This window comes from Perca fluviatilis, chromosome 12 (assembly GCF_010015445.1).
Source record: "Perca fluviatilis chromosome 12, GENO_Pfluv_1.0, whole genome shotgun sequence".
NCBI lineage: Eukaryota > Metazoa > Chordata > Actinopteri > Perciformes > Percidae > Perca > Perca fluviatilis.
The window spans coordinates 36011036-36028535 of NC_053123.1; the positions used below are offsets into that span (position 1 = coordinate 36011036).

At 44.4% G+C, this 17500-nt stretch overlaps 1 protein-coding gene across 1 annotated transcript in view; it reads left to right on the plus strand.

Moving 5' to 3' along the window:
- The window catches only part of sucla2 (succinate-CoA ligase ADP-forming subunit beta), a 31952-nt gene extending 18406 nt beyond the window's left edge, over positions 1-13546 (plus strand). Inside the window, exons 6-11 of the mRNA XM_039817344.1 lie at positions 1431-1569; positions 6428-6441; positions 7200-7373; positions 9045-9165; positions 10021-10109; positions 12926-13546. Of these exons, the coding sequence (XP_039673278.1) occupies positions 1431-1569; positions 6428-6441; positions 7200-7373; positions 9045-9165; positions 10021-10109; positions 12926-13000 (612 nt within the window). The 3' untranslated portion in view covers positions 13001-13546. The remainder of the gene's footprint in view (positions 1-1430; positions 1570-6427; positions 6442-7199; positions 7374-9044; positions 9166-10020; positions 10110-12925) is intronic.
- Positions 13547-17500: the final 3954 nt, after the last annotated feature.

Genomic DNA, 17500 nt, shown 5'->3' on the forward strand with positions numbered 1-17500 from the left:
CACACACACATCCTCACAGACACACCACACACACACACACACCACACACACATCCTCAAAGACACACCACACACACACACACATACAGACAGACACACACAAGTCTCAGGTTGAATAAATTCTTTCCATTCTCCTCAGCAGACTGAATTTCTCCCACCTGTTGGTTTTGTTTAAGTCCTGAAGAACAATATTAGGCTTCATTGGATATGTATGAGTGTGTTTTGGTGTTTTCAGACACCCACGCAGCGATTATCACTCCCCAGGCCTTTATAGGAAACCAGCTGGACCTGCCGATGGAGGAAATAATGGGCACGCTTTTTGGTTTTCCAGTCTGAAGGTTGTTATTAGAAACAGTCCTCCATCACGGTCATAAACATACCCTCCACTGTGAAGGGCGGGCACATTTGCCTGAACATTGGAGCTATTGTCACAGGATAATTATACATTTTGATATTAAATATTGTTGTGTGTTTATATATGGTGGACTGGCAGCAGAGCAGCCTTTTCCAAATAAAAATAAATAAGCCGAAACAAGTCAGAAACTGTGGAGCCTGAGCACCTTAATCTTAATGTCAAGACTTTGTTTTTAACTTGTTTTCTAGATTTTTGTGTGCGTTAAACACAAAAGGAACACACAGACACACACACACACACACACACACACACACACACACACACACACACACACACACACACATACACACATACACAGGCATGGACACACGAACACACAGACACACACACACTAGGACACAGACGCACACACAGACAGACACCCCACACACACACACACACACACACACACACACACACACACACACACACACACACACACACACACACACATACACACATACACAGGCATGGACACACGAACACACAGACACACACACACACACACACAGAGACACACACACACACACACACACACACACATACACACATACACACGTAGTGACACACACGAACACACAGACACACATACACACACACACACACACACACACATACACAGGCATGGACACACGAACACACAGACACACACACACCACACAACAACACACAACGCACACAGACAGACACCACACACACACACACACACACCACACACATACATACACACAGACACACACACACGCACACATATACACACACACACACACACACGGACACATGGACACACACACTGACACATGGACACAGACAAACACACACGGACACACGAACACATACAGACACACACACGGACACACACACACACAGACAGACCCACACACATACAGACACACACACGGACACACGAACACATACAGACACCCCACACACACACACACACATACACACAGACACATGGACACAGACACACACAGTAAAGTAATGTGAAGTGTGACCGTGGCGTGTTAATAATGAGGTGTGGTTGTTTTCGGCAGGTTGCCAAGGAGATGGGCTTCCCGGCGGCGCTGGTGAACGAGGCGGCCGAGAACATGGTCAAACTGTACAACCTGTTCATCAAGTACGACGCCTCCATGGTCGAGATCAACCCCATGGTGGAGGACGCTTCTGGCATCGGTAAAATAATCATAATAAACAAATAATACACACATACACACACAACACACGGATATCATGGACACACACCCCCCACACACACACCCCACACACATGGACACCATAATACATACACCCCAGAGACATGGAATACAAAAACACAAGAGATGGAATCACATATCCACACAGTGACACACACAAACATCATCACCACACACAAAACATAATAATATCACACAGACTGACAACAAACAAATACAAGAAGATCACACAACACAACATCACAGGAACACACATCATCACGGCACACATCCCACACACATCAACACACACACACACCTCTCATCACACTAATACCCCCACACACATCACACTCATACCATCACTCACATCTCCCACCCCAACATCCTATCCCACCCCTCACACAAATCCCCCCCCACACACGCACAACGGCCCATCAACCACCCCCACCACTCCACCCCAACCCCAAACCCACATACAACCCCCCCGCGCCACACACAAACATCATCATCATCACCACACGCGCCCCCGCCACACAGTCCAAAAAACACAACCCAACCAATACTCCCACACCATCATCATCATCATATAACATACCAACCACCAAACACACACTCGTCTAACTGCACAACCCTTTGGTACATCAAACAAAACCATCATAACCAATAATATAAAAACTACACAAAACCAAACAAAAAAAACAACCCCCACCCAGAGAACCAAACGATTGTGTGTGTGTGCGTTCTGTTGTGTGTGTGTGTGTTTGTTAGTCTGTGTGTGTGTGTGTGTGTGTGTGTGTGTGTGTGTGTAATTGTGTGTGTAAAATGTGTGTGTGTGTGTGTGTGTGTGTGTCTAACATGTGTGTGTGTGTGTGTTGGGGGGGGGGGTTGGGGGGGTGGGGGGGGGGGGGGGGGGGGGGGGGGGGGGGGGGGGGGGGGGGGGGGGGGGGGGGGGGGGGGGGGGGGGGTTGGTTTTTGGGGGGGGGGGGGGGGGCTTGGGGTGTGTGTGTGTGTGTTCCAGGTACGGACTATCAACTTTGACCCAACCCCAACACATCCAGAAGATGGTGTTCGAACATGCGGACTGACCCAGAGGACCCGTGTTGGACAAACGTCAACCAACTACAGCATTCGGTCGGACCATCGTGGGTATTGTCTGTCAGTCCAACTACCCACACACAGACAGACAGTATAGATCAGATCAGAGACAGACAGACAGAGACACAGACAAGCAGCACCCCATATCATCACACACACACACACACATCATCAATACACAATAACACACACACCACACACACCCCCCCCCCCCCCCCCCCCACCATCCCCCCCCCCCCCCACCCCAGACATCATCACACACAATTATACAATACATACACACACATCGCGCCCGCATCACAGCCATCATCATATCATCACCACCACACAACGCAATACCATCAACAGACATATCAAGATAACACAGACGCATCACCATCATCACACACACACACCACACACACACACACACGACACACCACACATCACACACAGTCAACACACACACACACACATAGAGATACATACACAACACACACACACACTCATCACACACACAGAGACAGACAGACACACACAGACACACCACACACAAAGACAGACAGACACAACAGACCACACACACACCACACAGACACATAACCGACACATACCACGACGAGACAGACACCACACAGACAGACAGACACACAGACTTCTACCACACACACACAGACAGACACAACACGACACTACACACAGACACACACACCCCCCCTCATTACCAATACACACAGACACAGACAGACACACAACACACAAACACACACAGACACAGACAGACAGACAGACACACACACACAGACACACAGAATGTCACACAGACAGACACACACACGCACAGACACACACACACAAACTCACACGGACACACACAGACACATTGACAAACACAGACAGACACACACGTGCACACAGACACACACGGACAGACATACACACACACACACAGGGACACACAACACGGCGTACACACAACACTAACACACAATACAATACCCCAAGCCTCTCGGTTAGAAATATCGGTAGAAATGTAACCGTTGTTTGTTTTGTCTCCAGTTAACGGCGCTGGTTAGAAATGTAACGTGGGTTTGTTTGTCTCCAAGTTAACGGCGCTGGTTAGAAAAGTACCAATCAAGTGGTTTGTCTAACAAGGTTAGAAATTAAGAGTGTGTTTGTTCGTTAACGAGTGTTAGTAACCGTGGTGTGTTTGTCTCCGTTAACGGCGACGGTTAGAAATGTAACCTGGGGTGTGTTTGTCTCCAGTTAACGGTGACGTGTTAGAAATGTAACCGTTGGGTGTTTGTCTCCAGTTAACGGCGACGTTAGAAATGTAACCGTTAGTGTGTTTTGTCTCCAGTTAACGTGACGGTTAGAAATGTAACCGTTAGTTTGTTTGTTCCAGTTAACGGTACGGTTAGAAATGTAACCGGTTTGTTTGTCTCCAGTTAACGTACGGTTAGAAATGTAACCGTTAGTGTGTTTGTCTCCAGTTAACGGCGACGGTTAGAAATGCGTAAACTGGGTGTGTTTGTCTCCAGTTAACGGCGACGGTTAGAAATGTAACCGTTGGGTGTGTTTGTCTCCAGTTAACGGCGTACGTTAGAAATGTAACCGTTGGGTTTGTTTGTCTCCAGTTAACGGCGACGGTTAGAAATGTAACCGTTGGGTTTGTTTGTCTCCAGTTAACGGTGACGGTTAGAAATGTAACCGTTGGGTTTGTTTGTCTCCAGTTAACGGCGACGGTTAGAAATGTAACCGTTGGGTGTGTTTGTCTCCAGTTAACGGTGACGGTTAGAAATGTAACCGTTGGGTTTGTTTGTCTCCAGTTAACGGTCGACGGTTAGAAATGTAACCGTTGGGTTTGTTTGTCTCCAGTTAACGGCACGGTTAGAAATGTAACCCGTTGGGTGTTTGTCTCAGTTAACGGCGATCGGAAATGTAACCGTTAGGTGTGTTTGTCTCCAGTTAACGGCGACGGTTAGAAATGTGCGTTTGTTTGTTCCCGGTTAACGCGCGCGTTAGAAATCTAACTGCGGTTTGTTTGTTCCCCAGTTAACGCGCGGTTAGAAATGTAACCCGTAGGTTGTTTGTCTCCAGTTAACGGCGACGGTTAGAAATGTAACCGTTGGTTTGTTTTCCAGTTAACGGCGCCGGTTAGAAATGTAACCGTTAGGTTTGTTTGTCTCCAGTTAACGGCGACGGTTAGAAGTAACCGTGGGTTTGTTTGTCTCCAGTTAACGGTGGAATTTAGAAATCGGTAACGCGGTTTGTTTGTCTCCAGTTAACGGCGACGGTTAGAAATGTAACCGTTGGGTGTGTTTGTCTCCAGTTAACGGCGACGGTTAGAAATGTAACCGTTGGGTGTGTTTGTCTCCAGTTAACGGCGACGGTTAGAAATGTAACCGTTGGGTGTGTTTGTCTCCAGTTAACGTGACGGTTAGAAATGTAACCGTTGGGTTTGTTTGTCTCCAGTTAACGGCGACGGTTAGAAATGTAACCGTTGGGTTTGTTTGTCTCCAGTTAACGGCGACGGTTAGAAATGTAACCGTTGGGTGTGTTTGTCTCCAGTTAACGGCGACGGTTAGAAATGTAACCGTTGGGTTGTTGTTTTTCCAGTTAACGGGCCGGTTAGAAAATGTAACCGTTGGGTTTGTTTGTCTCCAGTTAACGGCGACGGTTAGAAATGTAACCGTTGGGTTTGTTTGTCTCCAGTTAACGGTGACGGTTAGAAATGTAACCGTTGGGTTTGTTTGTCTCCAGTTAACGGCGACGGTTAGAAATGTAACCGTTGGGTGTGTTTGTCTCCAGTTAACGGCGCCGGTTAGAAATGTAACCGTTGGGTGGTTGTCCCAGTTAACGGCAGTTGTTGTAGTAAATGGTGTTTGTCTCCAGTTAACGGACGGTTAGAAATGTAACCGTTCGGTGTGTTTGTCCGCCAGCACGGCGGTTAGAAATGTAACCGTTGTGTTTGTCTCCAGTTAACGGCGCGCACGGTTAGAAATGTAACCGTTGGGTGTGTTTGTCTCCGTTAACGGTGACGGTTAGAAATGTAAACGTGGTGTTGTTTGTCTCCAGTTAACGGGCGACGTGTTAGAAATGTAACCGGTTAGTTTGTTTGTCTCCAGTTAACGGCGCGTTAGAAAATGTAACCCGTTGGGTTGTTTGTTCCAGTTAACGGCGTTAATGGTGTAATCCGTTGGTGTGTTTGTTCCATTAACGGCGACGGTTAGAAATGTAACCGTTGTTTGTTTGTCTCCAGTTAACGGGCGACGGTTAGAAATGTAACCGTCGGTGTGTTTGTCTCCAGTTAACGGCGACGGTTAGAAATGTAAACCGTGGTTGTTTGTTCTCCTCAGTTAACGGCGACGGTTAGAAATGTAACCGTTGGGTGTGTTTGTCTCCAGTTAACGGGTGACGGTTAGAAATGTAACCGCGTTTGGCGGTTTTTGTCTCCGAAGTTAACGTCGGTTAGAAATGTAACCGTGCGGTTTGTTTGTCTCCAGTTAACGGTGACGGTTAGAAATGTAACCGTTGGGTGTGTTTGCTCCGGTACGGCGACGGTTAGAAATGTAACCGTTAGGTTTGTTTGTCTCCAGTTAACGGCGCGGTTAAAAATGTAACCGTTGGTTTGTTTGTCTCCAGTTAACGGCGACGGTTAGAAATACGTAAGGTTTGTTTGTCTCCAGTTAACGGCGACGTTAGAAATGTAACCGGTTGGTTTGTTTGTCTCCAGTTAACGGCGACGGGTTAGAAATGTAACCGTTGTGTTTTGTCTCCAGTTAACGGCGTTACGGTATTTAGAAATGTAACCGTTGGGTGTGTTTGTCTCCAGTTAACGGCGCACGGTTAGGAAATAAACCGGGTTTGTTTGTCTCCAGTTAACGGCACGGTTAGAAATGTAACCGTTGTGTGTTTGTCTCCAGTTAACGGCGACGGTTAGAAATGTAACCGTTGTGTGTTTGTCTCCAGTTAATGGCGTAACGGTTAGAAATGTAACCGTTGGGTTTGTTTGTCTCCAGTTAACGGTGACGGTAGAAATGTAACCGGGTTGTTGTTTGTCTCAGTTAACGGTGACGGTTAGAAATGTAACCGTTGGGTGTTTGTCTCCAGTTAACGCGACGGTTCAGAAATGTAACCGTTGGTTTTGTTTGTCTCCAGTTAACGGCGAGTTAGAAATGTAACGCTGGGTTTGTTTGTCCCGTGCTAACGGTAATGTAGAAATATAACCGTGGGTTTGTTTGTCTCCAGTTAACGGGCGACGTTTAAAATGTAACCGTTGGTTTGTTTGTCCCCCAGTTAACGGTGACGGCCAGGAAAGTAACCGTTAGGTGTGTTTGTCTCCAGTTAACGGCGACGGTTAGAAATGTAACCGTGGTTTGTTTGTCTCCAGTTAACGGTGACGGTTAGAAATGTAACCGTTGGGTTTGTTTGTCTCCGGTTAACGGTGACGGTTAGAAATGTAAACCGCGAGTGTGTTTGTCTCCGGTTAACGGCGACGGTTAGAAATGTAACCGTTGGGTGTGTTTGTCTCCAGTTAACGGTGACGGTTAGAAATGTAACCGTTGGGTGTGTTTGTCTCCAGTTAACGGCGCCGGTCTGGCCATGGCCACCATGGACATCATCAAGCTGCACGGTGGCACGCCGGCTAACTTCCTGGACGTCGGGGGCGGAGCCACGGCACATCAGGTCACAGAGGCGTTCAAACTCATCACCTCTGATAGGAAGGTAAGAGATGGGGGATGGATGGAGTGGGAGGATGATGATGGAGGATAAGTGATGGAATGATGGATATATGGGTGGATGGATGGATGGATGGATGGGTGGATGGAGGGATGGTGGATGGATGGATGGGTGGATGGAGGGATGGATGGATGGGTGGATGGATGGATGGATGGATGGGGTGGATGGATGGAATGGATGGATGGATGGGTGGATGGATGGATGGATGGTGGATGGATGGATGGAGGGATGGTGGATGGATGTGGATGGATGGATGGATGGATGGATGGATGGATGGTGGATGGAGGATGGATGGATGGTGGATGGATGGATGGATGGATGGATGGATGGTGGATGGAGGTGGATGGATGGTGGATGGATGGATGGATGGTGGATGGAGGATGGATGATGGATGGAGTGGTGGATGGATGGAGGTGGATGGATGGTGGATGGATGGGTGGATGGATGGTGGTGGTGGATGGATGGATGGATGGATGGATGGGTGGATGGATGGATGGATGTGATGGATGGTGGATGTGAGTGGTGGATGTGATGATGGATGTGATGTATGGTGGTGGAGTGGATGTGGATGTGTGGTGGATGGTGTGGTGATGGATGGTGGTGAGGATGTGGATATGGTTGTGGTGATGTTGGTGGATGGATGATGTGGTTTGAATATGATGATATGATGGAATTGGATGAATTATTTTTTTAGTAATTTTGTGAGGTTTGTGGTTTGGGTGTGGGTGTGTGTGTGTGTGATGTGGATGGTGATGATGGGTGTGGTGTGGATGGTTGTGATGGTGTGTGATGAATATATGATTGTGATGGGGATGGATGTGTGGGATGGATGTGATGTGATGGATGTGATGGTGATGTGGGGTGTGATGGGTATGATGTATGGTATGTTTGTGTGTATTGGTTGTGATTATGGTGTGTGGGTGTGTGGTGGTGGTGGGTGTGTGGATGTTGATGTGATGAGATTGATTGATATGGATTGTGGTTGTGATGATGTGGTGTGATGATGATATATGATGGATATGTGTGGAGGTTGGATTTGGTGTATGGGTGTGTATGGATGATGGTGATGATGGATGATATAGGTGGATGATGTATGTGGTGGATGGAATGGGATGATGTGGATGGTGTGATGTGTGGAGTGATATGTGTGTGTATGTGATGGATGATGGTGATTGGATGGATGTGATGGATGATGGATGTGTATGTGGATGGATGGTGATGGATGATGGATGGATGGATGATGGATGGATGGATGATGGATGGATGATGGATGGATGGATGATGGATGGATGATGGATGGATGGATGGACTTTATTAATCCCAAACTGGTAAATGAAATGTGTTACAGCAGCAGGTATAAGAAACACCCCATCCAACCTGCATACATACATGGTATTTACATATTAAAAACATAGAATATATATAAAAAAATATGTAGTCTAATTAAATATACGAGTGTACAACGTGTACTTTAGTGTAATATTGTAATAAATGAAGTAATGACTCTCACTCAGCGGTGAAATGTTGAGTTTTATGACTCGTGGAGTTAGGAAGGACATCTTATAAACTTCTACAAATTCATAATTATTTCGTGCCCAGTGCTCCATCCGTAGCTTCGTGTTGGCTTAACGCTGTTGCCGTGGCGCTGTCCCTCAGGTTCAGGCCATCCTGGTCAACATCTTCGGAGGCATCATGAGGTGTGACGTCATCGCGCAGGGCATCATCATGGCGGTGAGAGACCTGGACCTCAAGATCCCCATCGTGGTGCGGTTACAAGGTAAAGCGCGCGCTCCGTTTCTCCGAAATCTCTCAGGCACAGTACACAGAAGTAGGGCTGAAACTCTCGAGTCGACCAACACTCAATCGTACCGACTAATCGATTTAGTTGATTTAATCGACAGATCTGTAAATCTGAGTTTCTCCGCTAAGAGTCGTGGTAAAAGCACCACTTTAATTCTTGTGTTTACCAGAGATGAGCTCGTACGTTTCTTGGAAATAAGTCATTCAGCATGAAAACAGCATCAGACATGACTAATGGAGTAAAGAGATCTAAGCTGACTAAGACCAAAACCACCGATTAGTCGACTAATCCACTAAGAGGGAGCAGCGCTATATAAAAGAGACTTCAGATACAGAATTAGAGGACCACTAAGGTCTATATAAAAGAGACTTCAGATACAGTATTAGGGGACCACTAAGGTCTATATAAAAGAGACTTCAGATACAGTATTAGGGGACCACTAAGGTCTATATAAAAGAGACTTCAGATACAGTATTAGGGGACCACTAAGGTCTATATAAAGGAGACTTCAGATTCAGTATTAGGGGACCACTAAGGTCTATATAAAAGAGACTTCAGATACAGTATTAGGGGACCACTAAGGTCTATATAAAAGAGACTTCAGATACAGAATTAGAGGACCACTAAGGTCTATATAAAAGAGACTTCAGATACAGTATTAGGGGACCACTAAGGTCTATATAAAAGCATCCAAAGAGCACCATGTCATGGGACCTTTAAAAATAAACTACAAACTCAGAAAAACGTTAAGCTGAGACTCTATTCACGGTTAGAGACCCACATTTGATCAAATTCAATGTCTTTTTATTTTGCCTTTTTTTTTTTTTTAAGGAACGAGAGTGGACGATGCCAAAGCTCTGATCGCCGCCAGTCCGCTGAAAATCCTGGCCTGTGACGACCTGGACGAGGCCGCCAAAATGGTACGTACACAGACGCGCCTACACCAGCTTACGTGGACGCTATGTTTAGAGTATTTTCAGCGCTTCACCTTGCTGTCAGGAGCAACGACGAAGAACTGAAGCCAGTCATCTCGGCTCTCTGCTGAGCCACCAGACTCCTTTTTGACAAAAACAGACATTTTACCTCGCAGGACACAGGAGTTGCTGCTCTACCGCTGCCTCCATCGGTTAGTTAGTCTGTTTTGTTTAGTAACTCAACAAAGTTTGTTGTATTTTATCAGAATACTGGAAGCAGAAGAACTGAGAACACTTTTAATATCTGTTTTATTTATCACAAGTTATATCGTTATCAAGATATTACAACAACGCTAGCGCATATTTTCCTCATATCGTGCAGCCTTTTTGAAAATTTTATTGAATAAAAAGCACCATTTAAAAAAAAAAAAAAAAAAAAAAAAAAAAAAAAGACGTTTTTTAAAGTGCAATTTTGTGCTGATATTTCCTCTCATCTAACTCTCTAAATCACTTGATATCGCAATGCCGATTTAAAATAGCGACGTATTGTGCCGCTCTAGCGTGAATAAACTGTCATTCTTTTTGTTTGTTTTTATTAAGCTTTATTTTACCAGGAAATAATCCCATTGAGATTCAGAATGTCTTTTTCAAGGGGAGTCCTGGCTAAGACGACAGAATAATAGTTATATATATATATATATATATATATATATATATATATATATATATAATATATACAGTGAAAAACAGACAGTTGGCCATTTAACATAATCAGCAGCATCGCCCAGTAACCGCACATGTGCATTTTGTACTCAAACAGTCCTTTATCCTAATTTTAAACTGTCATAGTTGGTAGGTAGTCTAATTTGAGCTGATTCTGCATTTTATACCAGGAGGAGTGTGCAAAAACTTCAAAAGGCACTTTCACCGAAGACCGTTCACGTTCGGGGGAAATGTCATAACATGATTGGCCCATATGATTTGGAGATTACATTTCCTGGTGGTGACTTTAGGAGTCAGGAGAGAACACAAGTAAGGAGGCAGTTTACACCGTATGGCCTTAAAAAGAAATATATACCAACGCTCCAACCTGTGATAGTGTACAGAAGGCCAACCAACGCTCTAGGGCTGTGCTCGATTGAAGAACTTCTTAGTCGACTAACACTCATTCAATTGTACCGACTAATCGATTAGTTGATTTAATTCACAGATCTGTAAATCTGAGTTTCTCCGCAAAGAGTCATGCAAAAAGGATGCATATATTGAATAAGATGACGCCTCCTTTGCATATTTAAACGCAACATTTCAGAAAACGTGTAATACAACAAATAATTGCCTTAATGAAAGTAATCAAAGTAGGTTTCACGGTGATATCTATTAGGTAAAATGTCAACCCTTAATTCTTGTGTTTACCAGAGATGTGCTCCAAACCATGACTAATCGACTAAAGAAGTTGACTAAGACCAAAATGACCGATTAGTCGACTAATCGACTAAAAGGAAGAAGGCCTACAACGCTCTCATACAAGCTAGAGATGGTCCGATAACCATTTTTTGCTTCCCGATTCCGATACCTGAACTTGTGTATCGGCCGATACTGAGTACCGATCCGATACCAGTGTGTCATATATTATATTATGTTTTAACAGCTGTATGCTACTATCTCTGTATGGATGTGATATGATGTATAACAGCTGTATACTACTATCCCTGTATGGATGTGATATGATGTATAACAGCTGTATACTACTATCCCTGTATGGATGTGATATGATGTATAACAGCTGTATACTACTATCCCTGTATGGATGTGATATGATGTATAACAGCTGTATACTACTATCCCTGTATGGATGTGATATGATGTATAACAGCTGTATACTACTATCCCTGTATGGATGTGATATGATGTATAACAGCTGTATACTACTATCTCTGTATGGATGTGATATGATGTATAACAGCTGTATACTACTATCCCTGTATGGATGTGATATGATATATAACAGCTGTATACTACTATCCCTGTATGGATGTGATATGATATATAACAGCTGTATACTACTATCTCTGTATGGATGTGATATGATGTATAACAGCTGTATACTACTATCTCTGTATGGATGTGATATGATATATAACAGCTGTATACTACTATCCCTGTATGGATGTGATATGATGTATAACAGCTGTATACTACTATCCCTGTATGGATGTGATATGATGTATAACAGCTGTATACTACTATCTCTGTATGGATGTGATATGATGTATAACAGCTGTATACTACTATCTCTGTATGGATGTGATATGATATATAACAGCTGTATACTACTATCTCTGTATGGATGTGATATGATGTATAACAGCTGTATACTACTATCTCTGTATGGATGTGATATGATGTATAACAGCTGTATACTACTATCCCTGTATGGATGTGATATGATGTATAACAGCTGTATACTACTATCCCTGTATGGATGTGATATGATTTCTATCTCTGTTGTCTGTCTGGCTCAGGTTAAACTCTTTGTGAAACATGAACAGAACTTTCTTTTATTATCCAGTTTGACAGTCAGTTATAATGGAAAAATAACCGAAATAAACTACTTTTAACGTAGATTTTCTTTAGGGCTTTATTACGTGGTATCGGATCGTTGCATAAACTCCAGGACTTACCGTTACCAGCGTTTTAGGCAGTCTCGGAGCCTCGGTATCGGACCATCTCTAATACAAGCTACAGTGATGAGTACTACACTGAAAGAAGACAGGTTGTTTGACGTGCCTTGACTCTGTCTGTCTCTTTGTGTCTGCTCGCAGGTTGTAAAGCTGTCTGAAATCGTCTCGCTGGCTAAAGAAGCTCAAGTTGACATCACCTTCCAGCTGCCCATCTGAGGAGGAAAGGAAAGAAAGCTTGACCTTTGACCTCCTCCCATCCCCCAACACTTCCTCTGTCCCACCCACAGCCGCCCGCCACTCCGCCGCAAACCCAAGCCGACAGCCAGACGAGCCGATCGTTTTGTTTCCTCTTTCTCCCTCTGTGGCATGACGGCATGACTCAGCACGATCGGCCTCGCTTAGAGAGCAGAGATGCACCTAATCTAGATTTTTGGGGTTTTGGCTGAATCCTGAATCCCCTGGTTGAGATTGTGCTGACTCCTCCTCCCATCCTCAGTCCATGAACCCAGTAAACACATGAATGAAGTAAACAGGGACTGTCCTTCCTTTGCCGTACCTGAAGTTGCTGCATTCTGGCTGCTGTCTGGAGATTCCTTCGTGCACAGCTCGTATTCTTTCTGATGTTTTCGTACCAGATTTTGTAACAGCGGCCATGTTGTGTATAGTTTAGGGTCCTCGCCACCACCAGACCAATCAGCTTTGAACAGATTGAACATGTAGCTGGACTTGAATGGCCAGTTCCATGTCCACTTTCTCACAGCCTACTGCTCACCAGATCCATGTCCACTTTCTCACCAGATCCATGTCCACTTTCTCACCAGATCCATGTCCACTTTCTCACCAGATCCATGTCCACTTTCTCACCAGATCCATGTCCACTTTCTCACAGCCTACTGCATTGAACGCTCCACCTACGTAAACACCTTCCCGTAATCAACGGCGCCGTCGTTATGGCGACCAGCGTAGCGCGCCGAGTGCAAGCGTAGGGTTCGGTTCCCTGGGGAAAAAACTCTTAAGGTTCAGCAGAAACTCAACCCCCGTCAAAAACCCCAAAATTCAGCCGAATCAGAAGTCCAATCCTGGATTCGGTGCATCCCTGATAGAGAGAGACAACAGCCTCCTTTTTTTTATTTTTTAAGTCGCACTGGGATCTCTGTTTTCCTTTTTCTTTCGTCTCCCTCCCAAGTTTCCTCAAACTTAAGTTGCACTCAAGTCGATACGCACAAACCTCAAACTTTTTAACTTCCTTCACACGCGGAGATCCAGTCTGTGCACTTCGGTACTTTTTGGGAAAAGTTCCTTCACTCCTTCACCCTTTTCAGAAAAAACAACACGGAAAAACCAGACCGGCTGAAGCGTTAGTTGCATGTGTCAGGAAGCTGCTTTCACTCCCGTTATTAAACACTGTTATAATATTAAAATACACTTTATTTCGATATTTTTCTTTTCTGTAACAAGGTAAAAAGACGACTGGAAAAGCAACATTCATTCATAAACACGCGTGCATAGTTTTGAGTGCCTTTTCAGCGCTCTATGGTGTTTTTTGCCTCTAACGGTGCCTTCCAGGCAGCTAACCCTAACCTAAACCCTTAAACATAACCATTGCCGCGCTGCCTGGAAGGGTTAAAAAACACCAAAGACCCTTTTCAGCGTGCTGTCTCTAAACCAGAATGTAACGTAATCAAAAAACATATTTCTTCCCTCCGTGCAGGACTTTGAAATAGTTAGAGTAGAATAGACGAGCTCCAGAGCTGTTCTTCTATGCAGACGACTCCACGTTGTTTCTTTACCTCCTGTAGAACAACGTGTACAAGTGTTCGTAAAGAACAGTCTTTAAATATGAGGTCGTTTACAAAGGTAGCTACTTAAAATAATCAACAAAGAAAAGGTCAAACGTGAAGCTAAAGAGACGTGAAAACTGGATTCAGACTCGAGAAAATGCTCCCAAACTCCAGCGTTTAGTTGGGAGCGTTTCATTAAAGGGTTACACTTTACTTGAAGGTATCGACATAATCGTGACATGACACTGTCATAACCATGACATGACACTGTCATAACTATGACATGACACGTTCATGACCGTGTCGTAAACATAAACAAGTCATGAAATTCGGTTTTTGTCATGACAAGTTGACATTAATCAAAGTAACATTGACCAGAAGTTGTTTTGGTCATGACAAGTTGACATTAATCAAAGTAACATTGACCAGAAGTTGTTTTTGTCATGACAAGTTGACATTAATTAAAGTGACATTGACCAGAAGTTGTCTTGGTCATGACAAGTTGACAATCAAAGTAACATTGACCAGAAGTTGTTTTGGTCATGACAAGTTGACATTAATCAAAGTGAAATTGGCCAGAAGTTGTCTTGGTCATGACAAGTTGACATTAATCAAAGTAACATTGACCAGAAGTTGTTTTGCTCATGACAAGTTGACATTAATCAAAGTAACATTGACCAGAAGTTGTTTTTGTCATGACAAGTTGACATTAATCAAAGTGAAATTGACCAGAAGTTGTTTTGGTCATGACAAGTTGACATTAATCAAAGTGACATTGACCAGAAGTTGTCTTGGTCATGACAAGTTGACATTAATCAAAGTGAAATTGTCAGAAGTTGTTTTGGTCATGACAAGTTGACATTAATCAAAGTGAAATTGACCAGAAGTTGTCTTGGTCATGACAAGTTGACATTAATCAAAGTAACATTGACCAGAAGTTGTCTTGGTCATGACAAGTTGACATTAATCAAAGTAACATTGACCAGAAGTTGTTTTGGTCATGACAAGTTGACATTAATCAAAGTAACATTGACCAGAAGTTGTTTTGGTCATGACAAGTTGACATTAAATTAGTTTGGGATGTCTTTGTAATGACAACTTGACATAATGTCATCCTGTTTAATGCCAAGTTGTCATTGTCAGTTGTTTAATGTCAAGGACACTCGAAAAAAATGTAATGTCAACTTGTCATGACCAAGACAAAGAGTCCTTTGCAGCGGTGCAGGGGTCTCACGTCTATCCACTGTCACTACTACTAATAAAAGGAAAAGCCCCCCCTCCCAAAAAAATGTAATGTCAACTTGTCATGACCAAGACAACTTGTGGGTAATGTCATCCTGGTTAATGTGAAGTTGTCTTAATAAGGACACTCCAAACTAATTTGATTTTGATTTGATTTAATTGTAAGAGAGTGCCTTACACATGATAAAAGGACATCAAATACAATCGAGGATAAAAACACAATAAAGTCCAAGACTTATTTCCATTGTGGTCCTCAACACACATCAGGACAAGACAAGATACTTAATTGACATAACATAAAAACATTTATTAAATGTTAAGTTGTCATGACCAAGACAACTTGTGGGTAATGTCATCCTGGTTAATGTCAAGTTGTCATAAGCAAGACAGCCCAAACAATGCGCGCGCGTAGTGCAAGCATAGGGTTCGGTTCGGTTCGGTGGGAAAGGGTTCTAAGGTTCGGCAGAAACTTAACCGTGAAGAAAAAAATAATAATAATATTCGTCCGAAGCCGAATCCTGGATTCGGTGCATCCCTGTTTTCAGCCACGCCCCTATTAGCTATTGGGGGAGGCAGACTGTTGTTCGTGAGTGTCATCTCCTTCTCCCGATGAAGCCGAAAATGTTTTCCGATCACGTTAGAGTCCTCCGGAGTCCTCTCCTCCTTTTTAGATTAACTGCTGCAGAAAGAAAGAAGGGTTTTCTGGCCTGTCGAATGTTACAAGAAATGCTGACTGCTGGAGACACTGGAGGGTGTTTCTGTGTGTTTATCTGGTCCTACTGAAGCTGTTTCAGGGTTGAACTTAACGCTGAGTCACTGTACCGCAACGCTGAGTCACCGTACGTCCCCGTACCGTAACGCTGAGTCACCGTACCGTAACGCTGAGTCACCGTACGTCCCCGTACCGTAACGCTGAGTCACTGTACCGTAACGCTGAGTCACCGTACGTCCCCGTACCGTAACGCTGAGTCACTGTACCGCAACGCTGAGTCACCGTACCGTAACGCTGAGTCACCGTACGTCCCCGCATCAACGCAATGCGCACTGCAAACGCTGAGTCACCGCATCGCCTGAGTCACCGTACCGTAACGCTGAGTCACCGTACCGCAACGCTGAGTCACTGTACCGCAACGCTGAGTCACCGTACCACAACGCTGAGTCACCGTACCGTAACGCTGAGTCACCGTACCGTAACGCTGAGTCACCGTACCGCAACGCTGAGTCACCGTACCGCAACGCTGAGTCACCGTACCGCAACGCTGAGTCACCGTACCGTAACGCTGAGTCACTGTATGTTCAGTCATGCCGCGTCATGCCACGCAGCGGGAGCCATTTACCTCTCTGCTTCTGTTTGTATCGTACCTCTGGGCGAGCTGGGTGCTCTCACAACAACGGTAACATGACTGTAGTTTCTTACCCATCCCTCTTCCTCCTCTTCCTCCTCCTCTTCCTCCTCCTCTCCCTCCTCTTCCTCCTCCTCTCCCTCCTCTTCCTCCTCCTCTCCCTCCTCTTCCTGTGCCAGCGCTCCGAACACCATCCGACGTTGTGAGCTGTATACGTCATTTAATATATCTTGTAAATAACCAAGCTGATGTTTCTCTCTCTGTAAAATATTTATGGTCCTCGAAAATAAAAGAAAAGAGGAGTCCAACAAAGGAAGAAGAAGAAGAAATAAATCCACCGAAACGTTTGT